The following is a 26,023-nucleotide window of genomic DNA, read 5'->3' as shown; positions in this document are numbered from 1 at the left end:
CACCCACCCATCCTCACCCTCCCTCTGAGATTCCGCACGCTGTTCCATGGTTCCATGTCTCTGGATCCACTCCCTTCATCAGTTTATTTTGTTACTTAGATTCCACATATGAGTGTGATCATGTGATACTTGTTCTCTGACTGACTTAATTCACTTAGCATGATACTCTCCGGTCCCTCCATGCTATCTCAAAGGATAAGAGATTCTTCTTTTTTACTGCTGCATAGTATTCCATGGTATAAATGTACCACAGCTTTTTTATCTACTTGTCTACTGATGGGCACTTGGGCTGTTTCCAGATCTTAGCTATTGTAAATTGTCCTGCTATGAACAGAGGGGCGCATACATTTTTTCTGATTGGTGTTTCGGGTTTCTTAGGATATATTCCTAGAGGTGGGATCACTGGGTCAAATGGCAGTTCCATATTTACGTTTTTGAGGGAACTCCATCTCCATAGTGTTTTCCATAATGGCTGCACCAGTCTGCATTCCCACCAGCAGTGTATTAGGGTTCCCTTTTCTCCGCATCCTCGCCAGCACTTGTCATTTGTTGATTTGTTGATCATAGCCATTCTGACAGGGGCGAGGTGATATCTCATTGTGGTTTTAATTTGCATCTCTCTGATTAGTGACTTTGAACATTTTTTCATATGTCTCTTGGCCATTTGTATGTTCTCTTTGGAGAAGAGTCTACGTATTTAGGTCTTTGCCCATTTTTAAATTGGATTGTTTGTCTTTCTTTCATTACGTTGTACAAGTTCCTTATATTTTTTGGATATTAACCCTTTATCAGATGTATCATTGCCAAATATGTTCTCCCATACAGTGGGCTCTCTTTTCATTTTGTTGGTGGTTTCTTTTGCTGTGCAGAAGCTTTTTATTTTGATGTAGTCCCACTTGCTTATTTTCTCCTTAGTTTCCTTTGCCTTAGGAAATGTTTCTGTAAACATATTGCTGTGAGAGATGTCTGAGATTTTGCTGTCTATGGTGTCTTCTAGGATTTTTATGATTTCACGACTTCATGGTATAAGTTGGTGGTCTAGTTTCATTTTTTTTACATGTATCTGTCCAATTTTCCCAATACCACTTATTGAAGAGACTCTCTTGACTTCATTGTATGCTCTTGCCTTCCTTTGTCAAATATTAATTGAGCTTAATGGCTTGGGTTGATTTCTGGGTTCTCTGTTGTATTCAATTGATCTATATGCCTGTTCTTGTACTAGTACCAGGCTGTTTTGATTACGGTGGCTTTGTAGTATAACTTGAAATCTGGTATTGTGATTTCTCCAACATTGTTTTTCTTTCTCAAGATTGCTGCAGCTATTCTGGGTCTTTTATTATTTCATATAAATTTTTGGAGTTTTTGTTTTAGGTCTGCAAAATATGCCTTTGGTATTTTATATACATTTTTTATTGATTTCAGAGAGGAAGGTAAAGGGAGAGATAGAAACATCAATGATGAGAGAGAAACATCAATCAGCTGCCTCCTGCACATCCCCTACTGGCGATGTGCCTGCATCCAAGGTACATGCCCTTGACTGGATTGAACCTGGGACCCTTCAGTCCGCAGGTGGATGCACTATCCACTAAGCCAAACCAGCCAGGGCATGCCATTGGTATTTTAATAGGGATTGCATTGAATCCGTAGATTGCCTTCGTTAGTATGGATATTTTAATGATGTTGATTCTACCAATCCATGAACACAGTATATTCTTCCACTTGTTTATATCTTCTATCTCTTTTTTTCAATGTCCTATAGCTTTCTGAGTATAGGTCTTTTGCCTCCTTGGTTAAGTTTATTCCTAAGTATCTTACTTTTTTGTTGCAATGGTAAGTGGAATTGTTTGTTTAGGTTCTCTTTCTGATAATTCATTATTGGTTTACAAAAGAGCCATCAATTTTGGGGTGTTGATTTTTGTATCCTGCTACATTACCAAATTCATTTATTAAATCTAGTAGTTTTCATCCAAAACATCATAGTCAGGAGTCAGTCGAACATATGCCTTCTTCTCGCCATCAGGTCTGATCAGGGTGTTGACCTTGGCCACATCAATGTCATAGAGCTTCTTCACAGCCTGTTTGGCCTTCACATCCACAATGAACACTAGTGTATTATTGTCTTCTATCTTCTTCATGGCTGACTGGGTAGTCAGGGGGAATTTGATGATGGTGTAGTGGGCAAGCTTGTTTCTCCTGGGTGTGCTCTTCCAAGGATATTGAGGCGGCCTCCAGAGCCTTAGTGTCTTTGGCTGTCGGAAGGTGGGTGACGTGAGGATCTTCTTTTGTGTGTGTGTGGCTGTGGACGCCTTTCAACACTGCTTTCTTTGCCTTCAAAGCCTTTGCTTTGGCTTCGGCTTTGGGAGGGGCAGGGGCTTCCTTCTTAGCTTTCTGCGCCATCTTCGTAAAAAACAAAAATCTAGTAGTTTATTTTGGTGGAGTCTTTAGGGTTCTCTATGTACAATATCATATCATCTGCGAATAATTAGAGTTTTACTTCCTCCTTTCTAGCTTAGATGCCTTTTATTTCTTCTTTTTGTCTGATGGCTGTGGCTATGACTTCCAGTACTATGTTGAATAACAGTGGTGAAAACCGACATCCCTGTATTGTTCCTGTTCTTAGGGAAAATGGTTTTAGATTTTGCCCATTGAGTATGATGTTGGCTGTAGGTTTGTCATATATGGCCTTTATCATGTTGAGATATGCTCCCTCTATTCCCACTTTGCTGAGAGTTTTTATCAAAAATGAGTGTTGGATTTTGTCAAATGCTTTTTCAGCGTCTATTGATATGATCATGTGATTTTTGTCTTTCAATTTGTTTATATGATGTATCACATTTATTGATTTAAGAATATTGTACCAGCCTTGCATCCCTGGAATAAATCCCACTTGGTCATGGTATATGATCTTTTTAATGTATTGCTGAATCTGATTTGGCTAATATTTTGTTGAGGATTTTAGCATTTATGTTCATCAAGGATATTGGCCTATAATTCTCTTTCTTTATAGTGTCTTTATCTGTTTTTGGAATTATGATAATTCTGGCCTCATGAAAAGAGTTTGGGGAGTGTTCCTTCCTCTTGGATTTTTTGAAAAAGTTTGAAGAGTATAGGTGTTAGTTCTTCTTTGAATGTTTGGTAAAACTCCCCTATTAACCTATCCTAACCCAGGCTTTTGTTTGCTGGGAGTTTTTGATTACTGTTTCTATTTCATCAGTTGTTATTGGCCTATTCAGGTTTTCTGATTCCTCCTGATTCAGTTATTGGAGATGGTATTTTTCTAGAAATTTGTCCGTTTCATCCACATTGTCCAGCTTGTTGGCATATAGTTGTTCATAGTACTTTCTTACAATTCTTTGTGTTTCTGTGGTGTCAGTGGTTACTTCTTCACTTTTGTTTCCGATTTCATTTTTTGGGTCCTCTCTGTTTCTTGATGAGTTTGGCTAAGGTTTCATCAATTTTATTTATCTTTTCAAAGAATCAACTCTTGGTTTCATTGATTTTTTTGTATTTTTTTTTAGTCTATGTGTTACTTATTTCTGCTCTAATTTTTGGGTTCTTCTTCTTTGTGGTCTCTGTGCCTCCTGAACTTGTGTGACATTTTTCTTTGCCAGGTTAGGGAAGTTTTCTACCATTATTTCTTCAAACACGTTCTCTATCCCCTTCTCCCTTTCTGCCTCTTCTGGCACACCTGCTATTCTAATATTATGTTTCATGTTATCCCACAGCTCCCTTAAACTGTCCTCCTGTTTTATAATTGTTTTTTATTTTTGTTTCTCTGATTGACTTTTTTAACCCTGTCTTCTAAATCACTGATTTGATCCTCAGCTCCCCCTAATCTGCTGTGTTCTTTGTTTGTGCTATGTCATTCTTTATTTCTGACTGTTCTTTTTTCAGTTACTATATTTTTACTTATGCTGTTGAGCATCTTTACCATCATTACTCTGAACTCTGTTTCAGATAAATTTCTATCTCTGCTTTATTTATCCCTTCTTCTGGAGAATTCTCTTGTTCTTTTATTTGGAGGTTGTTTCTTTTTTCTCCTCACTTTGGCTGTCTGTTTGGGTTTGTGACTACGTATTAGGTAGACTCTCTATGCCTCTCAATCTCTAGTGCAGGACAGCGTCAAACTGTTTCTGACTAATTAGATCAGGTAAAGACTCAAAGCCTCCAGGGACCGCCTCTGCAGACTGATAGGATTCTATCTTGAATTTCCCCCAGGCTATCATCCTCAGGTGTGGGGAGAGGTTTTTTTCAACAAGTTGGGGCAGTTGCTTCTGCCTGGAGGCTAAGTATTATTTTTAGTCTCTTAAGTGGACTCAAGGCAAGGTGTTTTCCAATAATGTGGGTCAACTGCCTTCCCCCCAAGCAAAGCAAATGTCTGTGTGGGGAAAATGTCCTCTGCTGCATGAGGGAATGACTCAGCACAGGAAACCAGGAGTGTCTGCCTTCTGAGCTCTAACCCCTGAGTCCCGAATCCTGGCTTCTGCTCACACAGCTCCAATCCACTCTGCCCTCCCTCTGCTGGAGCACAAAGTGGGTGGCTCCACAGGGAATTTTGTGCATTGGCCCTTTAAGAGGATGCCTGAATTTTCCAGCCATTATTCCCTGGCAGACAGCACCCTTGCTGCTTTTCACAGCCAGATGTTATGTGGGTACCCTTCTCAGTTGTGGTGCTCTCTGCTGGGGAGCTCAGCTTGGGGATTAGATCCCAAAATTCTCAGGGGCATCCCCCTCCACAGCTGAGATATCTCTCCAAAACTTGAGCTGCTGTGTGTTGGTGCCCAGACAGCCCTTTCGAGCTTCCACCCCTCCTACCAGTCTCTATACGGTCTCCACTTTCAGTCCTTGGGTATCAAGGTTCTCTTCTGTGAGTCTTCCATTGACTATTCAGGAAGTTTTTCTGTATTTTACTTATAATTCCAGTTTGTTCCTGGGAGTATGTCTGTGCATCATCCACTTACTCTCCATATTTTCATTTTATTTATTTATTTATTTATTTATTTATTTTTTTAAATATATTTTATTGATTTTTTACAGAGAGGAAGGGAGAGAGATAGAGAGTTGAAACATCGATGAGAGAGAAACATCGATCAGCTGCCTCCTGCACATCTCCTACTGGGGATGTGCCCACAACCCAGGTACACGCCCATGACCGGAATCGAACATGGGACCTTTCAGTCCGCAGGCCGAGGCTCTATCCACTGAGCCAAACCGGTTTCGGCCATATTTTCATTTTAAATTTGAACTTAGGCATATTATCATTTAAAGGTATGAATCATTTAAATGTTTAATATTAAATGCAGAAAATTCAGGAATATTTTATTTAACCTCTATTAGCCTTGTTTTATTGAAATGCAAAATACTTTCCCTAATGAACATATCAGTTGGATAATACACATTTTTATGTGACAATATAGATTTATCTGACTTATTTGAAAAAGCAGTGGTAAGATTTATAACTTCTTGAGTTCCGTTAAAAATTTTATGATAGTCTCATCTTACTGAAGGAATATGTGAATTTCATGAGATCACCAAATTAAGGAAATATCAATCTCAAGTGAAGTTTTGCCTTTGCCAGACACATTCACATCATATTAATGAAATTCAAAATACAGTTTATTGATTTTAACTTAATTTTTTAGCTCAGCATTATAATGTTATTGGGCCTGAAAGAGAAAATAAGCATATACTTGTGTATACTCATGGCAGCATGTATTTTATATGAGAATATCTTGTAGTTGTTATTTTTATATTTTATTTTTAATATCAGTATTTTTCATCTACTGAGCCAACACAAACATACAAAATGTTGTTTTAATGCTGTCAATCTTTTCTTTTTTTATTTTTTTATTTTAGTAAATCTTTATTGTTCAGATTATTACATTTGTTCCTCTTTTTTTCCCCCCATAGCTCCCCTCCACCCAGTTCCCACCCCACCCTCTGCCCTTACCCCCCCACTGTCCTCACCCCTAGGTGCACAATTTTTGTCCAGTCTCTTCCCACAGCTCCCACACCCCTTTCCACACCAAGAATAGTCAGTCCATTCCCTTTCTATGTCCCTGATTCTATTATAATCACCAGTTCATTCTGTTCATCAGATTATTTATTCACTTGATTCTTAGATTCACTTGTTGATAGATGCATATTTGTTGTTCATAATTTGTATCTTTACCTTTTTCTTCTTCTTCCTTTTCTTAAAGGATACCCTTCAGCATTTCATATAATACTGGTTTGGTGGTGATGAACTCCTTTAGCTTTTCCTTATCTGTGAAGTTCTTTATCTGACCTTCAATTCTGAATGATAGCTTTGCTGGGTAAAGTAATCTTGGTTGTAGGTTCTTGGCATTCATCACTTTGAATATTTCTTGCCACTCCCTTCTGGCCTGCAAAGTCTCTGTTGAGAAATCAGCTGACAGTCGTATGGGTATTCGCTTGTAGGTAACTGAGTTTCTTTCTCTTGCTGCTTTTAAGATTCTCTCTTTGTCTTATGCTCTTGGCATTTTAATTATGATGTGTCTTGGTGTGGTCCTCTTTGGATTCCTTTTGTTTGGGGTTCTGTGCACTTCTTGGACTTGTAAGTCTATTTCTTTCACCAGGTAGGGGAAGTTTTCTGTCATTATTTCTTCAAATAGGTTTTCAATATCTTGGTCTCTCTCATCTTCTGGCACCCCTATAATTCTGATGTTGGTACACTTGAAGCTGTCCTAGAGGCTCCTTACACTATCTTCGTATTTTTGGATTCTTTTTTCATTTTGCTTTTCTGGTTGGGTGTTTTTTGCTTCTTCTTCGCATTTCAAATCTTTGCCTTGATTCTTGCGGTCCTCTGGTCTGCTGTTGGGAGTCTGTATAATATTTGTTATTTCAGTCCGTGTATGCTTAATTTCTACTTGGTTCTTTATCACAACATCGAGGGTCTCATTAGATTTCTTGAGGATCTCAATAACTTTATCGGTGGCTTCTAGACAGTTCTTGAGAGACCTTAAAAGTGTGGTTCTGAACTCAATATCCTCCATTGACAATTTTGTCCTGTTTCTTTGTCTCCACATTTTTTATGCTTTCTTGGTGCACCCCCTAGTGGTCTTTGTGCGCAGTCTTGTTGTAGTTAAGCCTTGATTGTTGTAGTTAATACTAGGGGGATTTGACCTCCAGGCCAACTGGCTGTGAGAATCAGCTGTGTCTGCAGTGGGAAAACTTCTGTCCTCTAGGGAGGTGCTAATCTAGCCTTTGCCTGAGGCTATCTGGCAAATGGCTCTGTGCAGGGTTTGGGCGGGGCGGGTTGCACGGGATCAACAGGGCGGGCAGAGTGAGCAGTTATGGCTGCTCTCAGTCCAGTCCCCAGAGGCTCTGCCTCTCAGAGTCCCAGCAACCGCTCCAAACCTCGGAGAGAAAGCTGCCCTCGCATTCTGACCGATGCCAGACAGTCCCGCTTCTCCCATTTGAGGCTGGGTCCCTAGAGACTTGCCCAGAACTGGAGCTCAGAATCTGAGACTCCCTCCCAATTGAAAACCACAACCGCGGCCTTAGCTACCAGCCCGCTCCGCGCGCACCTCCGCACCTTTGTATTTTCCGCACTGCGCCTCCTCTGAGTCTCGTATGCTGTTCTCTTTCCTTCTAGTTGAAGAATTTCCCCTCAGCCAGTCTTCCTCTGGTTCTGGGCGATGTCCGTTCCGTCTTTTAGTTGTATTTGTGAAGTGGTTGTTAAAGGCAGCTAACTCCGGTGTTTACCTATGCCTCCATCTTTGTTTTTCCACCTTTTCTTTTTTTAAAATATATTTTATTGATTTTTTACAGAGAGGAAGGGAGAGAGATAGAGAGCCAGAAACATCGATGAGAGAGAAACATCGATCAGCTGCCTTCTGCACATCCCCCACTGGGGAAGTGCCCGCAACCAAGGTACATGCCCTTGACCGGAACCGAACCTGGGACCTTTCAGTCCACAGGCCGACGCTCTAGCCACTGAGCCAAACCGGTTTTGGCAACCTTTTCTTGATAATTACAAAATAAATGAGTAATTCCTGACTTAAATAATGATGCCACAAATATAGTTTGAATGTATGTTGTCTATATTTCTTTTATACACCACACTCCAGAAAGGTACTTTAAGATATATATTTTTAAAAAATACTATAAGTGCTAATCACTCAGGATTGCTTTTAATCATCTTTCTCCAAAATTTTCATTTGATATAAAGAATGTTTTAATTTGGGGATTTAAAAAGCCTCTGTTCATTCATTGTTTCTTTTAATATATTTATTAGATGACATGATACAATATATGATATGATATAATACTAGAGGCCCGATGCATGAGATTCGTGTCTGGGTAGGGTCCCTAGGCCTGGCCAGTGATCAGGGCCGATCGGGGCCTTTCTTCCTCCAGTTGCCAGTTGCCCGCCAGGGCCTTCCTTGGTTCTGTGCCGTCCCCTGGTAGTCAGCACATGTCACAGTGAGCAGTTGAACTCCCAGTGGATCAAACTCCCCAGGGGACAATTCGCATATTAGCCTTTTAGGATACTGCACATGGGATGAAGTGGGAAACAAAAGTTGGACTTTGAAAATAATGAAGCTCCAAGAGAGTACAGTACCTGACATTTTATTGGTACTTTATCATTTTCAAATTTGTTCCAACAAGTATCCTAAGAATATGGGTAACTCTCTGGGCAAATTGCTAATAGAATTTCTTAAATTATTAATATTAAGTAGGTTATAGGTACGGTAAATAATGATTGGTCATTTTGACTCTCTAGTTCTCTAACAAAGTAAGGAAATTATCTCACCAATTTTCTTGAATGGTGAGGATATATACTTTTGCAATGGCATTTAAATATTACATCTTCTTGGATAATAAATGTATCTAAGAGGAATGAAATCCTATAGGGATCTATTTACTGTTTTATTGTGAGTTATAAATTTATACTGTATAGTGCAACAGAGTCGTTGAAAGTTATGTAGTTGCCTTTTCTTTTTAAATAGTTTTTAGAACAAAAATTATTAAATTTTTAAAATTTCTTAATTGCTGCATTTGTATCAATTTTATAATACAATTTTATAATACAACAAAGGCAATGTTGAGAATAGATATGTAAAGTTTAAAAAAATCATCACTGGTCAAGGAATAAGGGAAAGCTATATGGTAGGCTGAATAATGGTCCTTTAAAGATGTCCTTGTCTTGCCCTACCTGATTTGGTCAGTGGATAGAGTGTTGGCCTGCGGACTGAAGGGTCCCGGGTTTGATTCCGGCTAAGGGCACATGCCTAGGTTGCAGAGGTTGCAAGGTCCTCTCTGGCCAGGGCCCTGGTCAGGGCTCATTCAGGAGGCAACCAATTGATGTGTTTGTCTCACATTGGTGCTTCTTTCTGTCTTTCCCCTGTCTGAAAATCAATAAAAATAAAAATAAAAATCCTTGGGTAAGGATTAAAAAAAAAAAAAAAAGATGTCCTTGTCTTAATCCTAAAGTCCTGTGAATATGTTACTTTACAAGGCAAAAGGCAACTTTCAGATGTAATTAAAATAAGCATCTTGAGATGGAGAGATTATCCTAGTGGGCCCAGTATAATCAGAAGGTTCTTATAGGAAGGCAGGGGTCAGATTGAAAGATTAGAAGATGCTGCACTGCTGGCTTTGAAGTTGAAAATAGTCAAGGGATGAGAATAACCTCCATAACATAGAAAAGGCAAAAAAATGGATTCTCCTGTAGAGCTTCCAGAAGGAACACAGCCCTCCCAACACCTTGATTATAGAACTTTTGATCTCCAAAAATAATTTTTTTTGTTAATCCTCACCCGATATTCTTCCATTGATTTTTATTATTATTATTATTATTATTATTATTATTATTATTTTTAAATATATTTTATTGATTTTTTACAGAGAGGAAGGGAGAGAGATAGAGAGTTAGAAACATCGATGAGAGAGAAACATCGGTCAGCTGCCTCCTGCACATCCCCCACTGGAGATATGCCCGCAACCCAGGTACATGCCCCTGACCGGAATCGAACCCGGGACCCCTCAGTCCGCAGGCCGACTCTCTATCCACTGAGCCAAACCGGTTTCGGCTATTATTATTATTATTATTATTATTTCTTTCCTCACCCTCTCCCCCCTCCTCCCAGCCCGTATGCACTCCCCCAGGTCTTCACTATCCTATTGTCCATGTTCATGGCCTATGCCTATAAGTGTATAAGTTCTTTGATTTATCTCATCTTGTCCCCCCAACATTTCTTCCCTTGATTTTTAGAGAGAGTGGAAGGGACGGGCAGGAGCAGAGAGAGAGAAACATCAATGTGAGAGAAACACAAATATTAGTTGCCTCCTGAGCATGCCCCAACCAGGGCTAGGGATCCAGCCTGCAAATGAGGTATATGCCTTTGACCAGAATTGAACCTGGGACCCTTCAGTCCTTGGGGCGATGCTCTATCCAAACCAGCTAGGGCAGATCTCTACAAATTTAAGAGATTTGTGTTGTTTAAGCCAGTAAGTGTTTGATAGGGACTAATACAGGCTACAGTTTATGTTTCAGTGAATTTTTTCCATAAGGAAATATCACGATTGCAAAGGTCCTAGAAAACAAAAGGGAAACCCCCAAACAAAGCAAGTTTTTAAAAAGAAAAAGAAAAATCTCATTTATTTGCAGATATGATCTCTAAAATAGAGTTACCTATGGGAATTCACGAAGATTTACACTTCAAAACTCGATCATCTAAAAATAATTATGAAAAATCAAAAACATCACTAGATACTGAAGGGCCTACTTGGGAGGAAATAGACATCTTTGTGGAAAGTACCCTGCCAGTCAGTCAGATGTTTCCAGCCGATTACTCTTTGTCTTCTCAACTTGACGTTGCTCTAAAAGGTAAGAAACAAGTTATTTGGGTTTCTTTTTAAATGCAGCAATTAAGAAATTAGATTTTAAAAAGTTAAATCACATAGAAAAAAGTTACATCATATAAAGTGTTATTTATTTATTTATTTTATAAATCCACAGAAGATGCTTCCGAGGGTCACATTCTGAAATTTTTATTTCAATTCATGAATTTGGCATTTTCACCAATTGCAATTCTTACAGAAAAGGTAAGTTGGCCTTTTAAATCTTTTGCAATAATTTTACTAATTTTGCTAAATATAGGAGCAGCTGAAATTAGGATCCCCTATGTAAATGCTATATAATATTTCTCTTTCCATAAAGTGTTACAGGTAGGATTTATCCTTACATGAATGTTATGTTGCATGGATATTGTTCAGGATTTCTTTTTCTTTTCTTTTTTTGAGGGGGGTTGATGGGGTTGTGTTTTATTTATTTTTTAATTGAACTTACTGTGGTGACATTGATTAATAAAATTATATAGGTTTCAGGTGTACAATTTTATAATACATCATCTATATGTTATATTGTGTGTTCACCACCCCAAGTCAAATCTCCTTCCATTACCTTTACCCCGTTACCGTCGATTACCTTCCCCCACCCCCCTCCCTCTGGTAATCACTATACTGATGATGTCTGTGCCTATGAGATTTTAATTTTTTTGCTTAATCCATTATTTTTTATCCAAACCTCCAACCTCCCTCCCCTCTGAGAGCTATCAATTTGTTCTCTGTATCTATGAGTCTGTTTCTATTTTGTTTGATAGTTTATTTTGTTCATTAGATTACACATATGTATTCAGAAATGAGTGTCATTTTCATACATTAACAATGAACTATCAGAAAGAGAAACTAAGAAAACAATCTCATTTACTATCTTTTTAAAAAATATTTTAAAATTGATTTTTTTGAGCGAGAGAGTTAGGGAGAGGGAGAGAAACATTAATATGAGAGCAAGACATCAATCGGCTGCCTCCTTCAGGCTCCCTACTGGGGACTGAACCCACAACCCAGGCACCGGAAATGAAACTGGCAACCTTTCAGTGCATGGAAGGGACAATGCTCAACCAACTGAGCCACACTGGACAGGACCCCATTTGCTATTGCAACAACAAAAATATAAGGTACCTAGAAATAAATGTAACCAAGGAAGTAAAAGACGTACTTGGAAAACTATAGGACAGCGATTCTCAACCTGTGGGTCGCGACCCCTTTGGGGGTCGAACCCTTTCACAGGGGTCGCCTAAGACCATCGGAAAACACATATATAATTACATATTATTTTTGTGATTAATCACTATGCTTTAATTATGTTCAATTTGTAACAATGAAAATATATCCTGCATATCAGATATTTACATTACGATTCATAACAGTAGCAAAATTACAGTTATGAAGTAGCAACAAAAATAATTTTATGGTTGGGGGTCACCACAACATGAGGAACTGTATTAAAGGGTCGCGGCATTAAGAAGGTTGAGAACCACTGCTATAGGACACTGAAGGAAGAAATCGAGAAAGATACAAATAAGTGGAAGCATTAACCGTGTTCATGGATTGGAAGAATTAACAATCATTAAAATGCCCATACTACCCAGAGCAATCTATAGAGTCAATGCAATTCCTATTAAAATACCAATGGCATATTTTATAGATCTAGAAAAAAACATATTCTAAAAATTTATATGGAGGTAAATATGACCCCGAATAGCCACAGCAATCTTGAGAAAGAAGAACAAAGTTGGAGGTAACACAATACCGGATATCAAACTATACTCCAAGTCCACTGTAATCAAAACAGACTGGTAGTAGAATAAGAAAAGGCATATAGATCAATGGAACAGAACAGAGAGCCCAGAAATCAACCTACCTACAGGGTTTCCCCCCCAAATGTGTACACACTGTAACACCTGATAGCTCAAATTTGAAAATGAAATATATCGTATTAAACACTGCCTTTATAGTTATTCAAAGTGTATGTATACATTTTGGGGGGACACCCTATATTTATGGTCAATTATTATTTGATAAAGGAGGCAAGAGCATACAGTGGGGTAAAGACAGTCTCTTCAATAAATGGTGTTGGGAAAATTGGACAGGTACATGCAAAAAAATAAAACTAGACCACCAATTTATACCATACACTAGAATAAACTCAAAATGGGTAAAAGACTTAAATGTACATCAGGAAACCATAAAAATCCTAGAAGAAAACAAAGGTAGTAAAATCTCAGACATCTCTTGCAGCAATATTTTTACAAATATGTCTCCTAGGGCAAGGGAACTCAGGAAAAGATAGACAAATGGGATTACATCAAGCTTCTGCCCAGCAAAAGAAATTATCAACAAAACGAAGAGAACCCACTGTATGGGAGAACATATTCACCAATGATACATCCGATATTTCTAAAATATATAAAGAACTTATACAACGCAATGCCAGGAAAACAAACCATACTATTAAAAAATGGGCAAAGGACCTGAATAGACACTCCTTCAAAGAGGACATACAGATGACCAATAGACACGAAAAAATGCTCAAGGTCACTAATCATCAGAGAGATGCAAATTAAAAGTACAATGAAGTATCACAAACAACAAGTGCTGGCATGAATGTGGAGAAAAGGAAACCCTAGAACACTGTTGGTGGGAATACAGACTGAGGCAGCCAATGTGGAAAACAGTATGAAGTTTCCTCAGAAAATTAAAAATGGAACTGCCTTTTGCAGTCCCACTTCTGGGAATATATATCCGAAGAATCCAAACCACCCATCAGAAAGAATATCTGTACCCTTGTGTTCATAGCAGCATTATTTACAATAGCCAATGCCTGGAAACAGCCCAAGTGCCTCTCAGTAGATGAGTGGATAAAAAAAGATGATACATTTACACAATGGAATACTTTGCAGCTGTAAAAAAGAAGGATCTCTTACTCTTTGAGACAGCCTGGAGGGACCTGCAGAGTATTAGGCTAAGTGAAATAAGCCAGTCAGAGAAAGAAATAACACAAGATCTAACTTATATGTGGAATCTAATGAACTAGCAAATAAACTAGCAAAATAAAAATAAACTAGCAAATAAAATAGAACCAGAGGCATGGATACATGGAACAGACTGAAAGGGGAGGGACTGGATGAAAGAATGTGAAGTAATTAGCCACATATATGCATAACCCATAGACACAGATAATAGTGTGGTGATGGCCAGAGGGAAGGCGGGAGAGGGCAGGATGGAGGTGGGCAAAGGTGGGAGAGGGGAGGAAAGGGGACATCTGTAATAGTGTCAACAATAAAAATAAAGTTTAAAAAAAAGGAAGAAAAGAAAGAATCTCACATGTGGTCAGAGATGCAAAAATCCTAAATAAATATTAGCAAGAAATTTTTAAAAAGTACAGAAGTTGGAGAGATCATGGCATATTTGGAGAACTAAAAGCAATTCATTGTGATTGAATATATGCTGAGATTGAAGATGTATATATACAGGGATTAAATCAAGAATGTTTTGTGTTCCCCTGGCTGGGTTTCTCAGTGGTTAGAGTGTCGTCGGCTATTTGGTTGTAGGGTCCCGAGCCCCTATAGAGACAACCAGTTGATGTGTCTCTCTCACGTTGCTGTTTCTCTCCCTCTATCCCTCTTCTACTCTTCCCTCCCTTCCACTGTCTCTGGAAATCAATAGAAAAATATCCTCAGGTGAGGATTAAAAAAAGTGTTTTGCTTGTTTTGATAGGAAGTTGAACTCTTTCTTGTAGATAACAGGGCACTATTGAAGGATTTAAGTGGGGAGTAAAATGAAAAAGTTTCATTTATAAAGTCTATTTATAGTCAGATTGTCAAATAAGAATTGAATGGGTTAAAACCAGAGGCAGGGAATCCAGTCAAGAAGTTAGTGCATTAGTTCAGGAATTAAATAGTGAAGATCTAAATCAGGATTTACAAACTCATGAAAGGAATGAGGCACTGGAAAATGTGAGAAGCGTAACCAACTGGAGAGTGTATGCCTTCTCCTAAGCATGTGGTTGCTACTTACCTGGGTTTTGGTATGAAATTTCCCAATTTTTAATACTGCCAAATATTCAGAATAAAAAAAAAATACCATGATGGTGAGACAACACCTTTTGTAAGTTGGGTTTGGCCCACTAGCCACATTTTTTATTTATTATCATTATTTTTTATTGATTTCATAGAGGAAGGGAGAGGCAGTGAGAGATAGAAACATCAATGATGAGAGAGAATCACTGATCATATGCCTCCTGCACTCCCCACACTGGGGATCTAGCTCGCTCCTGGGCTTATGCCGTGACCAGGAATTGAACTCTGACCTCCTGGTTCATAGGTCGACGCTCAATCACTGAGCCATGCTGGCCGGCTCTAGCCACCTTGTTAAATCTTTGCCCTAATATCTGATGGTGATTATTTAAATGATTGGAAAGACAGATAGATCTTTTATAGATATAACTCATTGGTTTTAATGATTGACGGAATGTAGTAAGGAGAAGAAAATGGAAGAGAGATAACTTAGTGAGGATGACCAGGTAGATGGAAGGTAGTGCCACTGCCTGTGATAAGAGTCTTTGTGAAAACTGGGCTTAATGTCATACGTAGTTTTGCTTTCGGAGGCTTTCTCCACACTTTATTTCTGTGCCAGCTTCCAGAGAGTTGAATAAGCACAGAGAAATGATGAATTTACTCTGTATGATTTGGTCATGAAGTTGTTGATTAAAAACTTTACTTAGAAAACTACTTCAGCAGAGGAGAACTGACATATCCCTCACCTGTTACCCCCCTCCCTCACAAATACTACCAGTGAAATTTCTAAATTCATGAGATAATTTCTTAATCAGTACACATATTCATATAAAGTGCTAATTTATAAAGGTTATGCTAAATATGCTTATTTTTGTAGATTCAGTAAACATAGTCAAACACATTTTACTTGAATTATTTTGGTTGAAATTCTTTAGACACGAAAATATTGAATTTAAATTTATGTTAATTATCTTGTGACCTTGGAAAGTCACTTATTCTCTGGGAGTATTGGATTTAAAACTGTAATATCAGAAGCTGTCAAAACTAGCTTGCACATTGTTTAAAAATTATGAGCCAGTTGCCAACATTTAATAGGTGAGTTGACATAAAAATCTGGATTTCTGGATTCTCTTAAAAAAGCATAAGAGTATAATATATACTCACCCATTTTCATATGGCAACAAGCTCAAGCTGAAAAGTGCTTGCATTGAATAGACATATGCATTCTTCATTTCCCTACCTTTACTTCAACTATTTGGCCTCCATAGGGCTTTAAGTTCACATGTATGGACTAAATTTCTGAAGAATTCCTGCTAGATCTAGAATTTTAACAATCTTAGTGCATTTATTAAGCACCGATATTATAGTTTTGAATAGCTGCAATAAATGGAAAATTTGAGGAATTTTTCAGTTAAATGTATGCAGGAGTCTTTGCTTTTCTTCTTGCCTAAATGTTTCAGGTAATTGTTTCTATTTGTTGGTGATATCAGATTTTGTACACAACATTCTTTGAATTGTTTAATAGGAATTAATACCACTTTTTTATCTACTTTATTTTATAATTGAGGAAGCTCTTTGAGTTCTAACATTTATATATTATTAACTAGAATGCTTAACTTATATGTGGAATAAACAATGGAAATTTCCTAGCTCTTGTTCAACAGGTAATTCCTGATTCAATATGTTCTGAGAGCAACTCTTGCATCACAGTTCAGAGAAGGAAAATAAATGTTTGATCTTCTTCCAAAGGACTAGATCTTGTAGACTGTGACATTGCCTGTTTAATCAAATGGAAGTAACAGGAACTTAAAGCTTTGTAAACAGGCCCTTCAAAAGGGAAATCAGTTTCTAGATTGTGGACAAGGTTTACTGGCTAGCACATTTCCAATGTTCTTGGTTAATATTATTTTTAACCCTCACCAGAGGATATGTTTTTATTGATTTTTAGAGAGCAAGGGAAGGATAGAGAGAGAGAGAGAGAGAGGGAGAGAGACACTCCTGTGAGAGAAACATTGATTGGTTGCCTCATGTGTGTACCTTGACCGGATTGAACCCATAACCTTTTGGTGTCCCAGAGGATGCTCCAATCAGTGGAACCACTCGGCCAGGGCCAAAGTATGTCTATTAAAGACACCCAAATCCCATGTCTCCGAATATTTCTTAAACGCAAAAATTATGTACTCTACATGAACAGACCATAGAATAAATCATTCAATTTAATTTTTATCAGTTACCAAATTCTTTTTGCAATTGTAGATTTTAAGAGGGTAGTAATATGCATGATATTTTGTAAGTATGACATTTAATCAGCAGTGATGTCCATGAAACTGAATTATGGGTTGGTAGTCACAACTCCACCTATAGCACCCCTATACCCACAAGTGTCAAAACAGGATCACAGTCAGTGTTGAAAGGCGAGAGTGCAGGATGTATTAGAACCTGAACTCTTTCTCAAGGATATGGGGTGCTTAGCAAAGATTTATTTACAGGTTAGGATATTTTAACATGAGTTTTAAAAATGGACTTGAAAGACCCGGAGGAAGAGGTAAGTTTCTATATGGCTAAGTATATGGAAATTAGGTTTGGATCTGACACTGAGTTTGTGAGTTTTACTGTGTTTTTGCTTTGAGATCTTTCTTCTAAATAATTTTTATCGGGTAATGCAATGTTCTAATAGAGGCATACATTGTTCCAAGATTCTTTGAAATGTTAAGGATAAAATTTTGGTTATGCTTCTTTCTTGACCTTAATAAGCGGTTCACATAATTTCAACACAGCGCTGTCCAATGCCTATGAAGGGTGTGTGCTACCTTTAAAGGGAGCATTGAGTAATGTCTGCAACTCTGATACTGACAGTTCCTGAAACGCCGTAGGCTGATGTGGCAAACCAGAGAGCGCTCTGAGTTCCAAAAACTAGGCCGCATTTTGGTCCTGAAAACCACTTGCTGTGAACCTGGGCCGCTTTTTAATTCCTTTTTTTTTTTTTTTTTTTTTTTTTTTTGGCACCGTAGTTCTGTTGCTGCCAGAGTTTGCATTAGGGACATTTCCTACGGATTTAACCTTTTAACCATTGCGTTCTCTTGGGTGATTTGTTTTGGAAGAAGTACCTTCCTTTTTGAGTTGCTCCACTTGAGGACGTGAGTTGGAAAGCTGAATTTGGTGAGGATTATCATGCCGGCAAGGGAGACTGACAGAGGGGTTACGCTCTGCACCTCTGTCAGCTAAAACCATCTCCCATGAACAAGTCCGGCCCCTTACTTTATGCTACAGACCTAAAAATAGGGCCCTAAATTTAGAGGGCGAGGCGCTACTTTTAGCTTCCCTTCTGGGGGAGAACCGCGCTCGTTCAGGCAAGGTCCTTACGGGTAGGTAACGGGGCATTTAAGAAGCTTAGGCCAATCCCGCCCAGTAAGTACTCTGGTAATTCAGGCAACCGTGAGTAGTGCCAGAACCCTCCGCAGGACAGAGGAGACCCGGCCGATGTTCCCTTGCGTGGGAGAGGTTAAACTTTGTCCAGACAACAGGTGACCCGAGAAGTCTTCCCGTCCAAAGTCGGAAGTCCAGACGTGGTTGGCAGGACGCACAGGCGCGGGTCTGCAGGTCATTTTCTAACTGCAATGGAGGCGGCGGTCGGTTTTCCAGGACCCGCGCGGTCCCCCGGGGTACGACGCTTCCGTGGGGTGCAGACAGAAGGCTCTTGCGGGGCTCCGAGAGGAGAGCGCCGCCGTCGGGGCTGGGGGCGCGCCGCGCTCAACCCGCCGGGCACGGAGGGGCCTCCCGGGGAAGCCTCACAGCCCGCGGCCACCCGATGGGGGGGTGGAGGTGGGGGGGAGAGGTCCTGGGCCAATGCCCTCGGCCTCTGGGCTGAGCGGCTCACACCCCAGCGCAGAGCCGGAGGCCGATTCCCATTTTCTCAGCCCCGAACCCCTGGACTTCCAAAGGCGGGTGGCTTTGCCAGGTAGAGAGCCGGCCCCTTTAAGAGCAAGCGCCCGGGACACGTCTACCAACCTCGCACGAAGAAGGCGGGACATTCACTGCGTCCGCCCCCACCCCGCCCCCACGGCGGCCTGGCCGAAACCAAACCGAGGGGTGGGGCGGCGAGGAAGGGCAAGTTGCGGGCTCCTGCCGGACGGGCGCGGAGCTGCGGATCACCTGGACGCAAAGCGTCCCGTGGTGGCCTAAGCTCCCCAGTGGGCAGCGTGGACACCGGAGGCCTGTGGGGCGCTCGCTCCAGCACCCCCCCCGCAGCCGGCTCCGCAGTGGTCTGACCCGGTTGCCCGGTGCGGGCCTGGGAGGTGGACAGAGCGCTGCGGGCTCGCCGCTGACCTAGGTAGGCTCCTCCGCCAGGCCCAGGCTGCGGCGGCCCCGCACCATGGAGCAGCCCGGGTCTGCCCCTCAGCCGTACTTGGGGCTGGTCCTGGAGAAGCTACGCAGGGTAAGCCCAGGCGAGGTCGGGCTCCCGGGCCCGGGGTGCGGAAGCCGCCGGGGAAGGAAGCGGCTGACTTCGGCGCTGGGGTCTGAGCGGCGGCGGTGGGAGGTCCCGGAGCCGGGGTCCCGCGGCCGCGGGCTCGGCGGTAGCAGGTCTGCGGGACGCTGGGGCCGCTTTTTGTGTGGTGGAGGGACCCTGGAGGCGAGGACGGCGAAGAGAGCATTTGCTTAGCGGGACTTTGCAAAGGTGTGTGAAGTGTTTCCCGATTCCTAACGAGTGATGCTTTCTGTCATGTTATTGATCTTGAACAGGAGTCAGTGCCACGTAGTTCCCCCGACTGTAGGAAACTTGACTGATCCTGTGAAATGAGTCCTTTTTAGTGATGAAACTTCTCGTTGTCCTGAACGGATACCTGAGCCTGGGCAGGGAGTTGGGATGCTAATTCTGCATCTTCTGTTAAGATGCTCTTTTGAGATGCTTTACCGTAAGAGAGATTGTTCTTCTTACTGTTGTCTTGTTCATGTAAAAGGTCGTATTAATGTAACATCTGGAGATATTAAACTCCAAGTGTTCAACATTATTAGGTTCAGTTTATAGTCATGTTGCAGGGATTTTTCTGAGTCTTTATAGCTGTCCTTGTAGACATGTTTAGTGACATTCATGTTGCCGTGTTTTTTAAAAAACACCTATTTGCACTAGAAATTTAAAAAGCCCTTTTCAATAAGGGGGCAGCTATGATTATTTGTTTCTTGTTATGTAAATAAAAAGTACAGTTGCCATGGTATTCCTATGTATATGGCAGTTCTATGGGGGCTCTAAATGGACTGTGACATAATTTGGCCCCTGGAGTCATGCTGTCAGGGGAGGCAAGACAGAAAAAAAAAAAAAAAAGACCAAGTAGAAACTGATGAAGTGCTCACGGAAGCAAATACAGAAAGTGCTAGGGACATTGAGGGGTGGAGAGACTGCATTTTCTTGAGTCTTTAGGAAAGGCTGCGGGAATAGTTTAAGCAGAGGGGACATGAAGCAGCATGGTGTGTGCAGCGAACTGGATGGGCTGTGTTACCAGAAACGTAAGGGGGGCTCAGGGACTGACGCCCAATGATGCTAAGTGGGCTCCAGGTAAGGGTGCTGGAGAGCCCCAGCGCTTTTATTTAGCGCTTTAGGCTGAGCCTAATTCCTCATATTCCTGTAGCTGAAGCAAGATGGAAACATTTCAGTAAACCTTTACTAAACGTTTGTATGAAAAAAAAGAAGGCACCATGGAGAATAAGACAGATAATTCAGCCTACACAATATGCCTTCCTCTTGGCTCCTAGACTCTGCCTCATTTTTAGGACCTGGAATATTTCTATGTCCTAGGCACCATGTTAGCGCCCATCTCGGCATTTAGCAAAGTCTGTGTCCCAAGAGAGAATGTGTGCAGTAGATAGAGGCCCTCCCCCTCTACTTGTCTGATTGGCTTGGGAAAGACCACCTTCCTTTCTACAGCAAAGGTGGTAGACCATAACCATTTGCAGGAAGTTTCTCATTTCAATAGAATACAGACTAGCAGATGGTTCTCTTCTGCAGTGGGCCCTCCAAGATATTCACGTAGATTATTGTCCAATAAACTGGTATTATGAAACTCAGAGTTGGAGTCACAGATTTTGTGAGTTGTCATAATGGTGGTTAATTTTCTTGTCTTGAAGGTTGTGGCAGCATTGCCTGAAGATATGAGAAAAGGTTCTAATCCCTATGGTTTTCCATGGGAATTGCTGGTATGTGCAGCGATTGTTGGATTTTTTGCTGTTTTCTTGTTTCTGTGGAGAAGCTTTCGATCGGTAAGTAACCAGTGCTATATATGTACTAAGAGAATGTTCATTTTGTCTTCAGATTGAACAAGTAATATGAGAAACATTTTTTATTTTAAGATAACAGGTTAGGTTGTAGTTACATGGATCACTCATGTTAATGTGTGGCTACTAGAAACTGAATATGGATTTAGAGGAATATTTTTAGTGTAAAAATTTTAAAGGATTTCTTTGTAGAACTAATACTAAAACCTTACTTTTATTATTTATTTATGTCTGTGTTTGTTTTTAAAGTATGCCAAACATCTGTGAATATGCCACTCAACCCGGAAACAAACATTGAGTATCACTTATAGTTAGGTGATCCTCCCTTATTTCATCTCCCTGCCTCCCTGTACTAGAGGTAACCTTATCCTGATCCTTGTTAATTCCCAAGCCTTAAAATTTTTTTTGGTTCTATCTACATATATTTATCAAAAGTATATATGTGATTTTATTCAGTTTCATGCTCTGTGTCATGTTTTGAAACTTTTTTATTCCATTCTATATTCCTAAGAGTCATCCATGTTTTTGCATGAGACTAATTTTTTTCCATTTTGATTGCTGTAGAAATTACATTGTAAGAGTATGCTAAAATTTTAGATTTTATGGCCTTGGACATTTGGGTTGTTTTCAGTTTTTTTTCTATTACTGTTAGTGCTGCTCTGTATATTATTTTTATTTTTATTTTTTTAATATATTTTATTTATTTTTTACAGAGAGGAAGGGAGAGAGATAGAGAGCCAGAAACATCGATGAGAGAGAAACATCGGTCAGCTGCCTCCTGCACACCCCCCACTGGGGATGTGCCCACAACCCAGGTACATGCCTTTGACCTGAATTGAACCTGGGACCCGTCAGTCCGCAAGCCGACGCTCTATCCACTGAGCCAAACCGGTTTTGGCAGTATATTATTTTTAATTAAATATATGTTTCCAACTACAGTTTACATTTAGTATTATTTTACATTAATTTCAGGTGTACAGCATAATGGTTAGACACTCATACTTTACAAAGTGTTTCTCCTGATATTTCCAGTAGCCACCTGCTATGTATATTCTTATACATATCTCCTGTTGTTTATTTTACCTTTTTTTCTTTTTCCTTTTAATTCTCACTGAGGATATTTTTTCCATTGCTTTTTAGAGAGAGTAGAAGGCAGAGAGGGAGGGAGGGAGGGAGGGAAGAGAGATAGAGATAGAGAGACAGAGAGACATTGATGTGAGAGAGACACATGGATTGGTTGCCTCCCCTATGACCCTTGACTGGGGCCGGGAATCTAACCTGCAACCCAGGTATGTGCTTGTGACTGAGAATCGAACCGAGACCCTTCAGTCTGCGGGCGAACACTCTTAACTTTGAGCACACCAGCAAAGGCCTGTTGTGTATTTTAAAGTTTCTCTTGGGAATATATGTAAGTGTGAGATTACTGGGTTATAGAATATATGGGAACTTCTACTTTTAAACATAATGCCAGATTGTTTTCCAAATTGTCTGTACTAATTTATACCCTTACCAGCAATATATGAGGCCCAGAGATCCATTTGATTTCTGTCCTCTCCAACACTTGTTATTTTGCCACTTGAATGGAAAAATAACAGTCTTGATTTGAATTCCTTGATCACTAGTGAGATTATAATCTCTTACTAAATTTACCAGTCATATGTGTTTGTCATTTTGGTAAACATTTATGTCTTTTGCTTAAGTTTTTATTGAGTAGTTTGTTGTTTTTTTATTTGTAGGTGTTCGTTATTCGTGATGCTACCCTTATTGATTATGTGTATAGTCTGTGTCCCAGTATGAAACTTCTTTTCATTTTTCTTAAAGTGTTTTCTGATGAGCAGATATTCTTAATTTTAAAATTTTGCTTTTAAGATGTAAGTCCTTGATTCATCTTGAATCCAATGTTTTGTTTGATATGGGATAGGGATTCAGTGTAATTTTTGCCTCCCAAATATAACCACTTTTTCCAGCTTCATGTATTGAATAGTCTCTCCTTTTCCTGCTCATCTGCTATGCCACATGTAAGAGTTCCACGTACATGTAGACCTTTTCTGCACTCTCATTTCTATTATTTTAATGAGATCTTTTATCATTTTTTAAATCAGGGAAATTTCTTCTGCATTTTACATTTTTATTTCTCTTTTTTGGGATTACTGTGTTTTAGATGTTAGCCCTTATGCTTAAGATTTCTTCTATATCTCTTAACTTAAAAATATTTTTTTTGGTAGTTTCCTGCTATCTTTTGAGGGAGTTCCTCAGTCTGATGTTTCAGTTCGCTAATTCCTCATCTTTACCCATACTACTGTACCTTGACTTTAAACATTTTTAAAAAATATATTTGTATTGATTTCAGATTGAAAGGGAGAGGGAGAGGTAGATAAAAACATCAGTGATGAGAGAGAATCATTGATCAGCTGCCTCCTGCATGCCCCATACTGGGGAGCCCTTTACTGGGGATTGAGCCTGCAACCTGTGCATTGTGCCCAGACCAGGAATTGAATCCTGACCTCGTGATTCATGAGTGATTGCTCAACCACTGAGCCACACAGAGAAGGCTTAAATTTTATTTTTTTAAAATTTTATCCCTATGCATCTTCTGTAGATGATTTAAGTCCCCATTGTTCCTTTATACTTGCTTATATTACCTTAACCCTAAATCTGATCTCCCCACAGGTGGAATTTTTCCTTCATTATTTGAGAGAGAGAGAGAGAGAGAGAGAGAGAGAGAGAGAGAGAGAGATGTTAAAGAATAAAAAGGTAGTGTTTACTGTTTCTTTATAGTCAGTTCAGATCCATGACCCTGGATTTCTCAAATTGTGTTATTTTGGATATTAGCACTAGGGGAGGTAATGATAGGGGTTTCCTGAAATAGTTTGTTTTAGGGCCAAATATGTTTGCGGAATAATGGACTAAATGATACAGTATTTCAGCACTTTTAATATCCTAATACACAATGTGAACTTTTAATAGAGAGATTTTAATATATTGCATTTTTCTCATTGGACAGAACACTTTTAATTAACAAATTCATACTCAGGCAATAAGTGTTATTTTTAACTCGGCAGTATAAGTTAAATAAATTAGACTTACTTGAATGTGTATTTGTTTTAATGTAATTTTGCTTAAAATTTGTTTCAGGTTAGAAGCCGGCTTTATGTGGGTAAGCTCTTTTTTCTACTTTAGACTTCACCATTGATTATAATTTTAAAACTTAAAACAATTTACATATGATAATATTAACTTCAAAAAAATTTACTGGGGTAACATTGGTTAATAACATGATTTTTAGGTGTATAAATCGATTATAATTCTATATATGTGTACCCTGTTATGTGTTTACCACCTGAAGTCTAGTTTCCTTCCATTACCATATATTTGACCCCCTTTACCAATTTTGCCTTCTCGCCACCCCTTTGCCTACTGGTAATCTCCATTCTGTTGTCTGTATCTGTAAGTTTGTTTTTTTTGTTAGTTCGTTTGTTGCTGTTTGTTTTATATTACACATATTAGTGAAATCATATTTTTTGTCCTTTTAGTCTGATTTATTTCACTTAGCATAATACTTTAAAGATTCGTTCATGTTGTCATCAGTGTGAATATTTCATCTTTTTATTGCTAAGTAGTTTTCCATTGTATAATTTTATACTATACTGTATATTTATACACATCACATATTCTTTTTTTTTTTAAATATATTTTATTGATTTTTTACAGAGAGGAAGGGAGAGAGATAGAGAGTCAGAAACATCGATGGGAGAGAAACATCGATCAGCCGCCTCCTGCACATCTCCCACTGGGGATGTGCCCGCAACCCAGGTACATGCCCTTGACCGGAATCGAACCTGGGACCTTTCAGTCTGCAGGCCGACGCTCTATCCACTGAGCCAAACCGGTTTCGGCTTTTTTTTTTTTTTTAATATATATATTTTATTGATTTTTTACAGAGAGGATGGGAGAGGGATAGAGAGAGTCAGAAACATCGATGAGAGAAACACCGATCAGCTGCCTCCTGCACGCCCCCCACTGGGGATGTGCCTGCAACCAAGGTACATGCCCTTGACCGGAATCGAACCTGGGACCCTTGAGTCCGCAGGCTGACGCTCTATCCACTGAGCCAAACCGGTCAGGGCTGCACATCACATATTCTTTAACCAGGTGTCTGTCAGGTTGTTTTTATTTCTTGGCTATTGTAAATAATGTTGTAATTGAACATAGGGGCACATATATCTTTATGGATAAATGTTTTTATATTTTAACTTTTTATTTAGAAAGAGAGAGAAAGCTTGCTGTGGAACTTTCTACACTAATTGAAGAAAAATGTAAACTACTGGAAAAATTTAGCCTTGTACAAAAAGAGGTAAGACATTTTTGAAAATGTTAACATTCATGTTAGAGTCTGAGGGATTTTATACTTCTTATTATAGGTACTTCTGTATTAGCTTAAAATTATTAATGCTTTGTTTGCAAAGTATAAGAGTTCAAGTTGCTCTTCAAATTACTAGGTTTCAATTTGCCTTTTCCTGACCAGTGAAGTTAAACACCTTTTTATATATTTATTGGTCTTCTTCTTCCTCTTCTTTCTTCTTTATATTTTTAAAGGTAGAGTTATATTTTTTTTCCTTTTTGATATGTAGGACTTCTTTTCCCATATTTTGAGTATGAGTCCTTTGCCAGATATATGTGGTGCAAATATCTTCTTCCACCTTGTGTTTGCCTTTTTATTTCATACTAGAGGCCCGGTGCACAAAATTTGTGCACTGGAAGGGGGTCCCTCAGCCCGGCCTGTGCCCTCTTGCAGTCCAGGAGCCCTTGGGGGATGTCCGACTGACGGCTTAGGGGAACAGGCCTAAGCTGTCAGTCAGACATCCTTAGTA

The 26,023-nt window shown here is 39.5% G+C and overlaps 1 protein-coding gene and 1 pseudogene across 2 annotated transcripts in view; one reads left to right on the top strand and one right to left on the bottom strand.

The window, feature by feature from the left end:
• MIA2 (MIA SH3 domain ER export factor 2) overlaps positions 1 to 26,023 on the top strand; it is a 120,762-nt gene that overhangs the window by 24,558 nt on the left and 70,181 nt on the right. Inside the window, 4 exon segments of the mRNA XM_081096407.1 lie at positions 10,634 to 10,852; positions 10,985 to 11,070; positions 21,006 to 21,158; positions 25,420 to 25,506. Of these exon segments, the coding sequence (XP_080952533.1) occupies positions 10,634 to 10,852; positions 10,985 to 11,070; positions 21,006 to 21,158; positions 25,420 to 25,506 (545 nt within the window).
• On the bottom strand, positions 1,981 to 2,397 carry LOC308522819 (large ribosomal subunit protein uL23-like; annotated as a pseudogene). Its single transcript has one exon. The product of its transcript is annotated as a large ribosomal subunit protein uL23-like (transcript).

The sequence above is a fragment of the Myotis nattereri genome, assembly GCF_964212035.1.
Source record: "Myotis nattereri genome assembly, chromosome: 1".
NCBI classification, from domain to species: domain Eukaryota; kingdom Metazoa; phylum Chordata; class Mammalia; order Chiroptera; family Vespertilionidae; genus Myotis; species Myotis nattereri.
This window is presented reverse-complemented; position numbering and strand designations above follow the sequence as displayed.